The following is a 13,611-nucleotide window of genomic DNA, read 5'->3' on the forward strand; positions in this document are numbered from 1 at the left end:
CAATGAAACACAGTAGAGTTCATGAATTATGAATTCTCGGTCTCAATGTGAAGAGTTGTCACTTTTCTTTGAGCCCACTTTACTTGCTTCAATAAGAGAATACAACCCATGACAAAGCCTAAATCAAGGATGATGCATAATTCTGTAACAACCAATATAGAGCCATGTTCCTTTTGCAATTCAAATTCGCCCACTTTCAAAGCATTCAAATCAAGTTCATGTGACGACCTGATGCTGGAAAATCAATGATCGTCGAAGGTGTTGTTAACCAAATTGGAGAACAACAAAGGACATTAGATTGTGGCGTTGAAAAGAACGCTATCAGACCACCAGAATCAAAATATCGGAATCTGGTGAGTTTTAGACACATTGATTGTGTTGGTGCAAGAGTTTTGTTCAAAGAAAGTGGTAAAAATTTCACCTTAATGAAGTGAGCTAGATCAATTGGCAAAAATCTTATGTGAGGTGATGCAACCGATCTAGCTAGAAGATTCAAAAGATAGATTGCAATACCTTGTGACTGTGTTGCAGTAAGTGGCACCAATGTTCTCGTAGTTGGTTGGTGGTGGTAACCAATAGAGTAGCGTTCACTCAACGATTTGATACCTCAATGGTCGACGGAACTATTTATGCTTGTTGGTCAACAATTTTCTGGACTGTGTCTGCAGAATTGACATCGATAGATTAATGGATATTGGAGAAACCATCATCAGCGACATTCACCACTGCTTTCAACATGTCATCATCATGCGCATTACTTGCTTCGTGTTGAAATTTCTAAGAAAAAATCATCTTCCTCATCCATATCTCTAACTACAAATCTGATACCCTTATGTGAAGCACCCAAAAATGCCTTAGTGGTTTCTTGGAGATTGGTGCTTGATAGATTAACAACGTGAGAGAACCTGTCCAAACGAGGTATGATTCCATCTCTGCATCACACTTGTTGTGCTTTCTTTTTTGTAGATTTGGAAACTGCACAACACTTGTTTCTTCTTATCCCTATCAGTTTTAAGATTTAAAACCAAAACTATTTTTGGCAGGGTGTGAATATTGTTGAACATCAGAATATTATTTACTTTCTGCAACATTGTGGTATCAAAGGAGGTAGAAAAGGCAAGTAGTTATCTCTATCGGTATGTGTGGCTACTGTATGGAGCACTTGGTTAGGACGAAACCAAGTTGTATCTAAACGAAACACTATTGATGTAAATGGTATTGTGTCACACATTTAAGATGTTGCCGTGACAGAGGTTTGTAGGATGAAAGGGAAACAATCTACGTGTAACTTACTTCGATTGGTGCTTAAGTCCCTTTGACAGTTTGTAAAGCATTTGCTGTTTTTATGATTTTGGGTTGAGTATCTCTTATATTCCCCTTGAATGAAGTCTGTTGCTTATAAAAGAGAAGAAAATAAATACAAAGATATTGTGTTTCCACCTTTTGTCAAACTCAAATTTCTCAATGTTGGACGTAGAACGATGATATCTAATGTTAACAACTTTTTTTATCTATAGATCATGAAACAATGTTCATTAGAGGAACTTTTTAATAGACATCTAATTACAACTTGGTACTAAAACTACAAAATTTATGAAGTCATTGTTTAAGGACTAAGGGAGGGGAAAAATATATATTACATTAACTGAAAACATATACGATCATTATTAAAATAAATTAATGAGAACTACATTGAAAGATATACCATTTTGAGATTTTTTTTTTACAAAGACATAAGATGAGTATATTTCATAAAATTTATCATAAACCAAAATAACATATTCAACCCATTTTTTATTTAGCATACATTCTAGCTTGCATTTTATGTCACTTCAAAGAACAAAGTTTTTTCAAATGAGTGTATGACCATATATATATTGATTACTTATATTTTCTCTTCTATTTCACGTGAGGTAGAAACTGCTGTTGTAGAATAGGTGTCAGTGTCTGGCACTTTAGAGGTTGTTTCTCCGTCAAGGATGTCTCTTCTAACATAAAATGCGGGTCTTCTTGGTAAGTTTGTGAGATCATATTTGTTTGTTAACATTGATATAACATCAGACATTGTAGGTCGATCATTTGCATATTGTTCTACACATAAGAGACCAACATGAATGCACCTTTTCACTTCATCAGGAACAAATGTGTCACTTAAAGTTGGATCCATTAGCTTTATATACTCACCCTTATTCCATAGCTCCCATGCCTGTGAGTAATTTAATAGAATTAGAAACAATGAGTAATATTTAAAAAAAAAAAAACTCAATGAAAATAATTTGACATACGTGTCCTACTAAATTTAGAGGGCGATCAACATCATAGAAGCTATTGTTTTTTCTTCCACAAATAATTTCAAGAAGCAACACTCCAAAGCTATAAACATCGGACTTTGTTGAACAAATTCCTTCCATCGCATATTCAGGAGACATGTATCCACTACACCAAAATTTAGTTAATAATCTCAACTCTTTTGTGTAATCATCGATAAAAAGGTAAGAACAGTGAAAGCTTAAAAAACTTACTAAGTCCCAACAATCCTATTGGTGTTAACTGTAGATTCTTGCTGTGTGAACATTCTTGCCATACCGAAATCAGAAATTTTTGGGTTCATATTTTCATCAAGAAGTATGTTGCTAGCCTTCAAGTCTCTATGAATGATTTTGAGTCTTGAGTACTTATGAAGATAGAGCAATCCTTGAGAAATTCCTTCAATTATGTTCAGGCGCTTCTTCCAGTCTAGTAACTTTTTTCTTGTACAATCTTCCCAATCAAAACATAATAATTCATGTTAGAATATACACTGCATTGAGTGTATTATCCCATTATGGGAATGAAGCTAAATGAATGAAAATGTTAACATATTATATCTTAGTTAGTTTTATCTTATTCTCTTTTCAACCCTAGTTTCTTATAGTTTTCTTAGTGATAGGTTTTAGATCTTATCAAAAACAGTACATACAAATATAGACTTTAACATATTTCTTACCAAATAGATAGAAATCCAAACTTTTGTTTGGCATATATTCGTAAATTAGAATCCTTTCTTCTTCATGAATGCAACAACCAAGTAGTTGTACAAGATTTGTGTGTTGAAGTTCACAGATAAGTACCAATTCATTTTTGAATTCCAAAATTCCTTGTCCTGAAGATCTTGAAAGTCTTTTTACAGCAACTTCTTGTCCTGTTGGCAAGATTCCCTGAAGTGGTAAAAGAAATATGAATTATCTAAGAAATGAATTCAAAAAAAAATGTGGATACAATGTCAGTGTGTAAAAGATCTAAACTCTCATATTGCGATCGCAATATTACAACATTAGCAAAGTTTGTTTGAAACATTAAGTTAATAATTGTACTAATAGAAAATTTTGAAGTAGAGACAGAAATTTTGAAATGAAGAAAGGCAAAATATGTGTCTAATATGTCGCTAAGTCTTGGACTAGACCCGTTAAATTGATGACCAATTTTTATCTTAAGATCAACTTTTTTTTTATAGCATATAGTAATTTAAACCTTGCTTTTAAACAAACTTAACCACTAATGTATAATTACAATAGTTTAACTTTAAAGTCACCTTATAAACAGGTCCATAGCCTCCCTGTCCTAACTTGTTTTCAGGGGAAAAATCCATAGTTGCCTCCAAAATTGTTGCATAGTCTAAAATCTTTATATCATGTCCCTTAAAATCGTCTTCAAGATCTTTGAGACAATAGGATTCATTAAAAGCTGCCAATTTTTGCATCTCAGTTTTCTTTGTTTTACTTTTCTTTTCTGCATAGCCAGAAAAAAATAGAGATATAAAGAGAGAAAATAAAGGGGTTGGTTTAAAAAGTATGTAACAGGCTATTTTGCAAGTATTTCAGTACCTTTAAACCGATATTTTAGTTTCTTTATTACTAGGAATGTGATGAATGTGCATATCATGAGTAAAGCAGCTGCTATTACTGAACTTATCCATATCCACTTTTTCTTTTTTTTACCTGCATTGTATTGACTGTTAACAGTGGCGGAGCCAGGATTATTATAAAGTCTGGGCAAAAAAGATTTACAGCACATTTACAGAGGTTTAGATAAGAAATTGCAAGCAAATAATTAAAAAAAAATCTAAAGAAGTTGCCCAATTTATAGGGGTTTATATAAGAAATTCATAGGGATTTATATAAGAAATTGCAAAATATTTGGACCGGAGCCCGGGCGAGTGCTCGGAGTAGCCGGACCTTAGAACCGCCCATGCTGTTAAAAGAATTATTATTTTTATGATTTGTGGTTTTCCGGAGCCCCGGCGAGTGCCCGGAGTCGCCGGGCCTTATAAATTTTAGTTGCTAAGGTCAATGACCGATTCAATATACAACTCATTTATCTTTTAAAAAAAAGTATACTACTCTTTTTTTTTTTTTTACCCTGTACTAATTTATATATTTTGTATGAGTTGTGTTATTTGAACAAGGCTTATATATGTGATTAGTCCCTGCAGTTTGACCATTTTTTGGCATTGGTCCCTGCACTTTTTTTGTTTGGTTTAGGTCCTTGCACTTTGTAAAAAATTTGGTATTGGTCCCTCTCTTAGTTGACCGTTAAAAAAACACTCAAAATTAACGGAGTGCCACGTGGCCCAATTATTTCGTGCCACGTGGCAGACTACAAGACAAAATTTTAAAACTAAAAGAATTCAAATAAAATAGTTGTTTTTAATTAGTTTTTTTTTTACAGAATTGTTGTTTTTAATTTAGAAATAAAAAGAAGAACAGCATAAACGATAATTAAAGAAGAAAGGGGTAAACATGATTGAACATTTATAAAAAGGGGGGAGAATGGATTTTAGGGTTTCAAATCCTAAAACGTGATTGAACACTGAGATTGCAATGGATGTCGACCTCCATCATCAATTTTCAGCTCTGTTTTTCGTTTGCATTTTTGGTCTCATTTCCGTTCGTGTTTTCGATGTTGTTTCCGTTTGTTTTGAAGAAGCACGTTTGGAGATCATATTTGTTGTATCACTGAGCTGATTTCCAGTAAAATAGCTTTTGGGGAATCACGTTTTGTGAAATCACCGTTAAAGTTTTGTTCTATTCTTTTGTTGTTATCACTGTTAAAGGTTTGTTCTAAGCTTTATTGTATCACTTGATAAAAAAGATGAAATTAAAGTTGTGTGTTGATAAAGATGGATGAAGAAGAAGTAAACATGGTGTTAATGGTGGTGGTGATGAATTTTAGAGCAAAGAAGCAGGAATTAGAACCGGAGCAAGAAGTAAACAAGGCGTTTTTTATTTTTCATTAAATTTGAATAAATATTAATAATAACAATATTAATTAAAAAACAATTATTTTATTTGAATTCATTTAATTTTAAAATTTTGTCTTGTAGTGTGCCACGTGGCGCGAAATAATTGGGTCACGTGGCACTCTGTTAGTTTTGAGTTTATTTTTTTAACAGTCAACTAACAGAGGGACCAATACCAAATTTTTTACAAAGTGAAGGACCTAAACCAAACAAAAACAAGTGCATGGACCAATGCCAAAAAATGATCAAACTGCAAGGACCAATCACATATATAAGCCTTTGAACAACCATTTGATTGACAACTTTTGGGACAACCATAATTTTACAAAGAAAAAGAGGTATTGGCACAAAAACTAAAGCAGTAGAGAGAGAAAGTAACAACATAATGTAAGTATGAGAGTGAAAGTTGTCACAAAAATTGTCAAAAAGTGGTTCTACAAATATCATTTCTCATTTTGGATAGACACACTTGGGATCGATTTATCTAGAACGATAATAATCTAGTATCAAACAATAAAATTTGTTTCTTTCAAAAAAAATAAAAATAAAAATTGCAAATACTTATGCAAGTACTTAAAATATTTTTTTTTTTAGGGAATAGGTACTTAAAATATAAACTTAAATATATTGTCAAATTAAAATATAAAATATAAACTTAAAATATAAACTTAAATATATTGTCAAATTAAATTAATTAATGTCAGTATGTTGTATATCATGAATTCGGAAATCAAATCCAACAGATAAACTGCAATTAATATGTAGAGAAAAAGTAAGTAGCAACCAAAATTAAAGTTGTCTAAACACAACCGTTGAACAATAGTAAAAAATTAGTTAAAAAAAAAAATTCACCAAAGAGATTACTAGGCTGAGTCGCTTTCTTTAAGATGTTTTGTGACACTGTCTAAAATTGTGTAAACAGACTATCAACCACGACGTCCCCAGAATAAAACAGTCCAGCTACAATTGTATCAAAGTCCTATTGCATCATAGGATCTGTTAAAGAAATACACCTTCAAATATGGTGCTAAGACCACTCTAATATAGTATTGATACCACTCTATTATGGTATTAAGACCACTCTTATATGGTACTAAGATCGCTCTTATATGGTACTAGGACCACTACTCTAATGGTGTTTAATTTCCACCACTCTAACTTCTCCAAGGGTATAAAACATAAAAAAGGACTGTATTTTTAAGATCATTCTAATTTTCCGAAGGGACACTTTATCTTGAAAGGGACTATGATCTTAAGAATACTCTTATTTCTAAAGGGACAAAATTTACCGAAGGGACTATGCTCTTAAGACCATTCTTAATTCCGAAGGGATATTATCTATCGAAGGGACTATGGTCTTAAGAACACTCATTAAATCCGACGGGACAGAAAAAGAGGGAGAAGAAAAGAATAGCTCGTCAACAAAAGCTAAAGGAGGGAGAAGAGAGAAAAGTTCTTTGACAACTCAAGAGAACTTTTGGGGTGAATAATAGTGAGGAATGAGAGCTCTATTTAATTATAGGTTAGGAGGCAAAGATAAGTTACAAACTCAATGGCTAGGATTAGTTGACCGCTACAAAATCAATGACATGGTCTGTTCTCATAAATGAGCACTCAATGGGATAGTTGACATGGGAATTTTTTAATTCACAAATTAACACTCATAGTGTTCCAACAACAACAACAACATACCTAGTACCACAAGCATAATCAACCACCAAAATAAAGAGCTCTATAATCCACTACAAAACAAATGATATAAAGAGGTTACAACAACATACACATGTACGCGTGTAGCACACCATCTCCCACGCTCCTGCAATGCAACCAGTACACTAATAACTGTACTACCCTTTACGCGTAGTGCAGCTATGATCTCATGTGGTTAACGCAGTTATGAAATTCTAAATATGTTGTGCTCCTTGCAAAGCACGCCTTGCGTCTGGCGCACAGGAGAGTAACCAAAACGAGATGTTCAACATCCAACATAAGACTTTAAGGTATTAGGTATATTTCAACAACATAATCATATTTTCAAAATACATTTGCAAAATTAATTTGAAATGGCATAATAGTTTAACATTTAAACATATAAAGCTTACCATGAATTGCCGTTGGGGCTGCCTTTATTGGCTTACCACGAATAGCCGTTGAGGCTGCCTTTATTGGCTTTACCAAGACATGAAAGTTACCATTGTCCCCAAAATCAAGATCTTTGGTGAAATTCCGTGAATAGAATATACATCCAGTCCCATTATGATAAAATTCTTGGAATCCGGTGCAATTACAGTTTCTCCAACAACTTGCCTTGCAATAACTGTAACCATAACTTGCATCTGTTTCAAATGTTGCATTGTCGTAATCAGGCATACCAATCTTTGCATGGAACAGTTCACCAGGTTCCCTACAAGTTGGTTTATCCTCCCATTTTTGGCACCCTCCATTGCTATTATATCCATAACACATGTCTGCATTAGCAATGTTTCCTTCGTTACTCCATAAGTGCCCCGTAGGGAATAGTGCCCATCCTGTAAACTTTTTAAAATTTGTTTCGAACGCAAAGGATTTTTCATCCATGTTAGAGACAATCATATATCGATACCCATGTTGGACATCTTCTGGAATGTTCTCAAATAATCCGTCGCTTCTAAGTATTCCACTTTTCCAATACACTTTGCCGCGATTTTTAATGTTCAATTCACCTTCTTTTGGTTCCCATTCAAGGCTAAATTCACCGGAAATCATGAGCAAATCAGACAACGGCGATACTAATGACCAATTATGTCCTGTCTTTCGATTAACACCTAACTTCATCGTTGGTAACAAAGTGTCTAAGGGAGAATCAAAACTCTGCCATAATATATTCTTTGTCCCATTTGGGTGAAGTTGTTGAAGCACAAAGTTACCTGTGTCCAACAAAGTCGCCACGGTGTTGTTGGTAGGTTGAGGCAAAGAGTAAATGATTTTTGGTTTACTATTTTGAGATTCTATTTTGAGCACACCAGAGTAGTCTAGTGATAAAACTACATAATCTGACTTAATGGGGTTATTTCTATCATAAACCCACACTACATTATTTCTACCACCCGCACTACTAAATATACTTAAGTATCTGTCTTCGGTATTACCATAGAAAACGGTTAGACAAAGATAATACTTGCCTTGTTTAGAATATAGATGGCAGCTATTCAAAGATAAATCGATTGTATCACCAGGCTTCAAACTATCACTTTGTGCTTTAACAAGAATAGTAGCAGTACTAGTACTCCACCACAACCATAATAAGTATATGATACTCATCATAACTATTTTTTCTATTTTAATAATCATGATGGATGTTGTTGAGTGAATAGTAGTTTACTTGCAAAGCGTTGCAAATATAATATAATATAAAATTTGCAAACATAGCAATCACTTGGCTCTCTTCAGATTTCATGTTCCACACAATCTAATCAAACCAACATTTTCTTTATTTTTCACCACAAAAAGTTCGACAAGTGCTACCTTCCTCCAACACTTCTTTTTCAAAGAAAAGAAAAATAAATCAGATTACTTTAATACAATTATTGAAGGATAAGTAATGGAAAGTTGATAGCATCACTATTCATACTGTTGCACTCTTTTTAAATCTAACAATTTTAAGTACATGTATTGTAATTGATATAGCCAAAAGATCTGAAGTCCAGATACTTCAAAATGGATGATGTATCGTATCCCTTAAGTATCTTGCATCGATACATGTTTGATACTTTTTGATACGTATCAGGAGAGTATTCAAATATTAAATTTGATTTATTTTAAAAACAATTATCCGATACTTTTCAGATACATATGGGATACGAGTGATAGGCGGTGAAAAACCGATATGGGCGGGCTACCTGATGTTTCTATTATATTTGGTATATATGTAATTGACTAACTAATGATGTTTTCTATTTATGAGATATCATATATGTAAGGGAGCTTCAACAGTGCAGTCAGCAAACTGACTTTTTTGAAAAAGTTAATTTTGATCTTAATGTTTGATTCATTTTTAAATTGTTGATTGCTGATTAATGATCAATAGTAATTCATCTAGTAATGCTTGCAACATCTTGGACTTACAGGTACTATTTTATCGTTGGAATATTTAACATGCAAACATAGTTGATGATATTATGTGATAGTCTTAAGTGTTACACTTTGTGGGATACGCTTAAATGAAAGGTAGGATAAAATCAGATTAAGTGTAGTCTTGTTAATCTGATGAATTGATGATGCTATGAGCACTGAACTTTTGATGTCATTGTAAAAACAGTGGGGTGTTACTCACTACATTTTTGATGTTATAGTGTTAACTTCACCAGAAAAGTCATTCTCATGACTTCACCATATAATTTTCCTATATGTAATTGACTAATTGTCGCTTTCTTTATTATCAATATTACTTACATTTATATTTCAATTGTTGCTGTCAGCTGTTTTGTGTCTCTTTGTTTGTTTGAGAATGATGCTATTGTTGATTGTTGTGTGAAGGCAATTTCATTGCCCTACCTTTTCGTTTTTCTATGTCTGTTTGGTCTAGGTTTTGCGACAATTTTTTTGCTTTTTAGTTTTAGTCCATATTTTGTATTTTGAGTTTTAATATGTAGTTTAATTTTATTTTATTTTTTGCAGTATCGCAGTCGTATCGTATCTTGAATTTTAAAATTTTCCCGTATCGGTGTTGAATCGTATCATGTATTTGGGCTTCATAGGCCAAAAGTAATGAAAATTAATAATATGAAAAGTAATATACCCAACCCCTCTTTTTTACAGTTAGGTCTTTCCGTTACAATCGACTAGCAAGAGTGCAATTTATTTATTTATTTTGAATATGCTTTTGTGTAGAAAAGAATACATCTCTCATTTTTGCAACATTTTTTTAATAACAAAGTTAAGAGGGGCAACAAGAGAGAGAAGTTATAGCGATTTATGGTAATGCAACTTTTGAAGATGATGTGATTTATGGTTATAGTGATTGCAAGGTGAGATGTTGGAGAAATTGTGATTGCATTGGATTCCAAGAATATTATCTTAATTTAACTGCATGTGTATTCTATTTATGGAATTCGACACAAGATGTTAATTTGCAGAATCAGAAAACCTTTTACCTTGGCAAAGCCAACAAAATCAACTATGATTTCCCATGGTACGTAAGTTATAATATCATTTTAATTAGATCGGTTCCAAGGTGATTATTTACTGCTTATTGCACAGTAGACATTGTTATGTCATGTTAAATTTTAAAATAATAAATTTTAATCTTGTTTGCATGTTAGTCTATTTAAAGATATTACAAAGTTTGAGATGAATCTCAATTCAAATTGAAGTATGGGATTAGGGTTTGGCATCAAGATAAGACCAAAAATAGTTTGTGATGAATATGCTTATATAACAATTCAAAAATAAATGTATTGTTGCTAACAAAAATGTAATATGTAGTTACTTTTTTTGGTGGTGGCCGAGGTTTGAACCCCGAGCCTTGCATATATTATGTATTCTCCTTACCAACTGAGTTAAGCTCACGAGAACAATGTGTATAGTTACTACAAGTAAAAGGTGGATATGTATAGGTGCTGCAATCGCAGCTGGTTCAGTCAAATAATGTCAAATCCTTTTATGCCTAGTCAAAAAGAAACAAAAATATGCACTTAAAAGAGTCTAGTACGTATTTACAAATTCCAATCCCTTTATATTCTATCTTTATCCTTTTTCTTTTTGTAAGTTTGTGGATGAGAAAAGTAAAAGAAAGGAGAGTATGAGCAAAGGTATGGCGAATTCTATTGAGTCCTATGATATCAAAGATCTTAGATGACTTCAAAGGACATGATATAATTTTTTTTAACTATTCATCAATTTTGGAAGCAATTATATATGGACTTGATAGGGAGGCTATGGACCCGTTTATAGGGTGACCTGAAAACAAGTTTTAAATTATTACTATTACAATTTACATACGACACCATCTTCAAGTTGCAACCAATGTTTCTAATGTGGTAATATTTTTTTCATGGTTGGTGATTTTTTCTTTTGGATAAAACATATATAAATTTCTTCAAATTCATAATTTTCTCAGAGATTGTTATTATAACTACAAAAGGTGATTTACATTAAGAACTATGTGAAAACTATTTAAGGAAATGCATATATATTTTGTCGTTATGTTTAATGGTTTTCGGGAATCTTGGCATCAGGGCAATAAGTCGCTGTAAAAATACTTTCAAAAACATCTGGACAAGGAATTCTGGAATTAAAAAATGAATTGTTATTGATATGTGAACTTCAGCACACAAATATGAACTCACAACATTACCAAGAAAACCAGTGTTCTATGTTAGAAGAGAGATCTTTGACGGGAAACAGCTTCGAAACTGTCGGACACCGGCACCTATTCTATGACAGGAACTTCTACCTCAAGTGAAGTGAAGTAGAAGGGAAAATGTAAGTAATCCATATATATTAGTCAAAAATTGCAAGCTAGAGTGTAAGTTAAGAAAAGGCTTGGATATGGTTTTAGTTTATGCAATATACTCATTTTCTGTGCTAAAATATTCTCGAAATGGTTCTTAAAGTTTATTTTAGATTTTTCATTATCCATGATGGACTTTTCGTAGTCTATCTCATACCACTATTAAATTTTAACTAACACTAGTTCTGCAAGAGTTAATACTCCCTCCATCTTTAAATAATAGTCGTTTAAGGTTTACGCAAGGTTATTAAGAAAATGATTAAGTGTGTTGATTTTGATGGTAAAATTAGTATCATTTACTAAAACATCTTTATTAATTGTAGTTATTGGAGTAGTTGAGTTGGATGAAATTCAATAAATAAGGGTATAATAATGTAAAAAAGTAATAAATGTTGCATTGCTATTTTAAAGTGACAATTATTTTGAGAAAAAGAAAAAATGGTAAAGAGACAATTATTGTGAGACGGTGGAGCTGCCACTGAAAAAGCATACCAATCACAAAAATGGGTAACTTCTTTTTAGTTTAATTGCTATCACAAAATCAAGAAGTGGAAAAACCAAATACAAATGGGAAACAATACACTTATCTTAATATATAATACGAAGGTTCACAATGCATGCTAATATGAAAACCCTAAACCTAATTTATATCTCACAATCACCTTTGTGTCCTCCTGCCTTTTTTGAGGGTTTTGAAAAATATTTATGAAAAAAATTCTCTCCAAGATTCAAACCCATGACATATTAGTTACTTCAAAGCATTTTGACCACCAAGTCACTTACTGTTTTTGTGATATCATTTGGCTTCACTACATGATATCCAACATTAAACTCCCTTTTCTAAAAACCAATTAATTCTTTTTCCTTTCTTTCCAAACGGTTTTGAACCCTTTTTTCTCCTTCGCAATCCAAACCCAAAAGTTTGTGATTTTCAACCATTTTTTCCCTTCATACAGTAACTTTTTCCAAAAAATTGTTCATTGTTTAAACATGTCGACAACTAATGATATAGTCAATCTAATGCTTATATATGAAAATCGAAATAAACCATCTCTTTTACTTTATCTGTGTCATCTCTTTTTTTTTCAACTTCAACACACCATTTTTTTCATTGTTCCATCTCCCTCTCTCTCACTTCTCTATTCACTATCACCATTCATTATCCACTCCATCAGTGCAGTAACCAAACAATCATCACTAACCAACCATCACCGTCGTCATCGTTAACAAACCATCGTCGCGGTCAACTTTCATCACGTCATTACCATCACCGCCATGACAATGACTCTGTCGCCGGCAGTCCCCTCGATCCTCTCTAGCGATCTCATCCTTGATGTACTTTCGTTTCTTCCTATAAGATCTTTTCTTCGATTCAGGTATGTAAGTAAGTGTTGGAAAACCCTAATTTCCTACCCCATCTTTGTGAAATTGCATCACCAGAAATCACAATCACAAACACGAAATTCACCCTTCCCACTGCAGGTTGAAGAATTCAGGTGGGGGTTGCGGTTATGAAAACAGACCAATGCCTCTTCTGCTGCTATCATCTATATTTAAGTTTTTTTTTTAGCTTTTATTTGTTACAACTATTGTTTTGTCTGTGATTCTTTATTTTTTATGGTATTAGATGATTTGCTGTGAAATTGCGGTGACTGTTAAACCAAGATTGCAGTTACAAGGCACAAAATGCATTCAAATAAACTTTGCCTTTTTTCTCCTGGAAAGGAAATTTTTCGACATCTACCCATAGTCAATTCATAACTGATCTCAAGTTAGTTATTATTCAAATCATAATTCTATGTTTCCCTATGTAGCGGCGAGTATCCAAAATGATTAAGATATT

At 32.8% G+C, this 13,611-nt stretch overlaps 1 protein-coding gene across 2 annotated transcripts; it reads right to left on the reverse strand.

The window, feature by feature from the left end:
- Positions 1-1,715: 1,715 nt before the first annotated feature.
- Positions 1,716-8,698, reverse strand: LOC146898981 (G-type lectin S-receptor-like serine/threonine-protein kinase At1g67520). 2 transcript variants are annotated; one of them, XM_085733152.1, is made up of 8 exons: positions 7,381-8,698; positions 3,864-3,977; positions 3,572-3,768; positions 2,987-3,197; positions 2,523-2,760; positions 2,286-2,436; positions 2,185-2,206; positions 1,716-2,091 (listed from the first exon to the last, which is right to left on the reverse strand). In XM_085733152.1, exons 1-8 carry the CDS (start codon positions 8,606-8,608, stop codon positions 1,886-1,888), a joined length of 2,367 nt encoding a protein of 788 aa, XP_085589278.1. In that variant the 5' UTR covers positions 8,609-8,698; the 3' UTR covers positions 1,716-1,885. The 2 variants fall into 2 exon arrangements, with proteins under 2 accessions (XP_085589278.1, XP_085589277.1); XM_085733151.1 differs by having other exon boundaries at positions 1,716-2,206; positions 7,381-8,696.
- Between the last annotated feature and the right edge of the window lie 4,913 nt (positions 8,699-13,611).

Source organism: Medicago sativa, chromosome 8 (assembly GCF_051527215.1).
Source record: "Medicago sativa cultivar Bolivia chromosome 8, Bolivia_mono, whole genome shotgun sequence".
Taxonomy (NCBI): domain Eukaryota; kingdom Viridiplantae; phylum Streptophyta; class Magnoliopsida; order Fabales; family Fabaceae; genus Medicago; species Medicago sativa.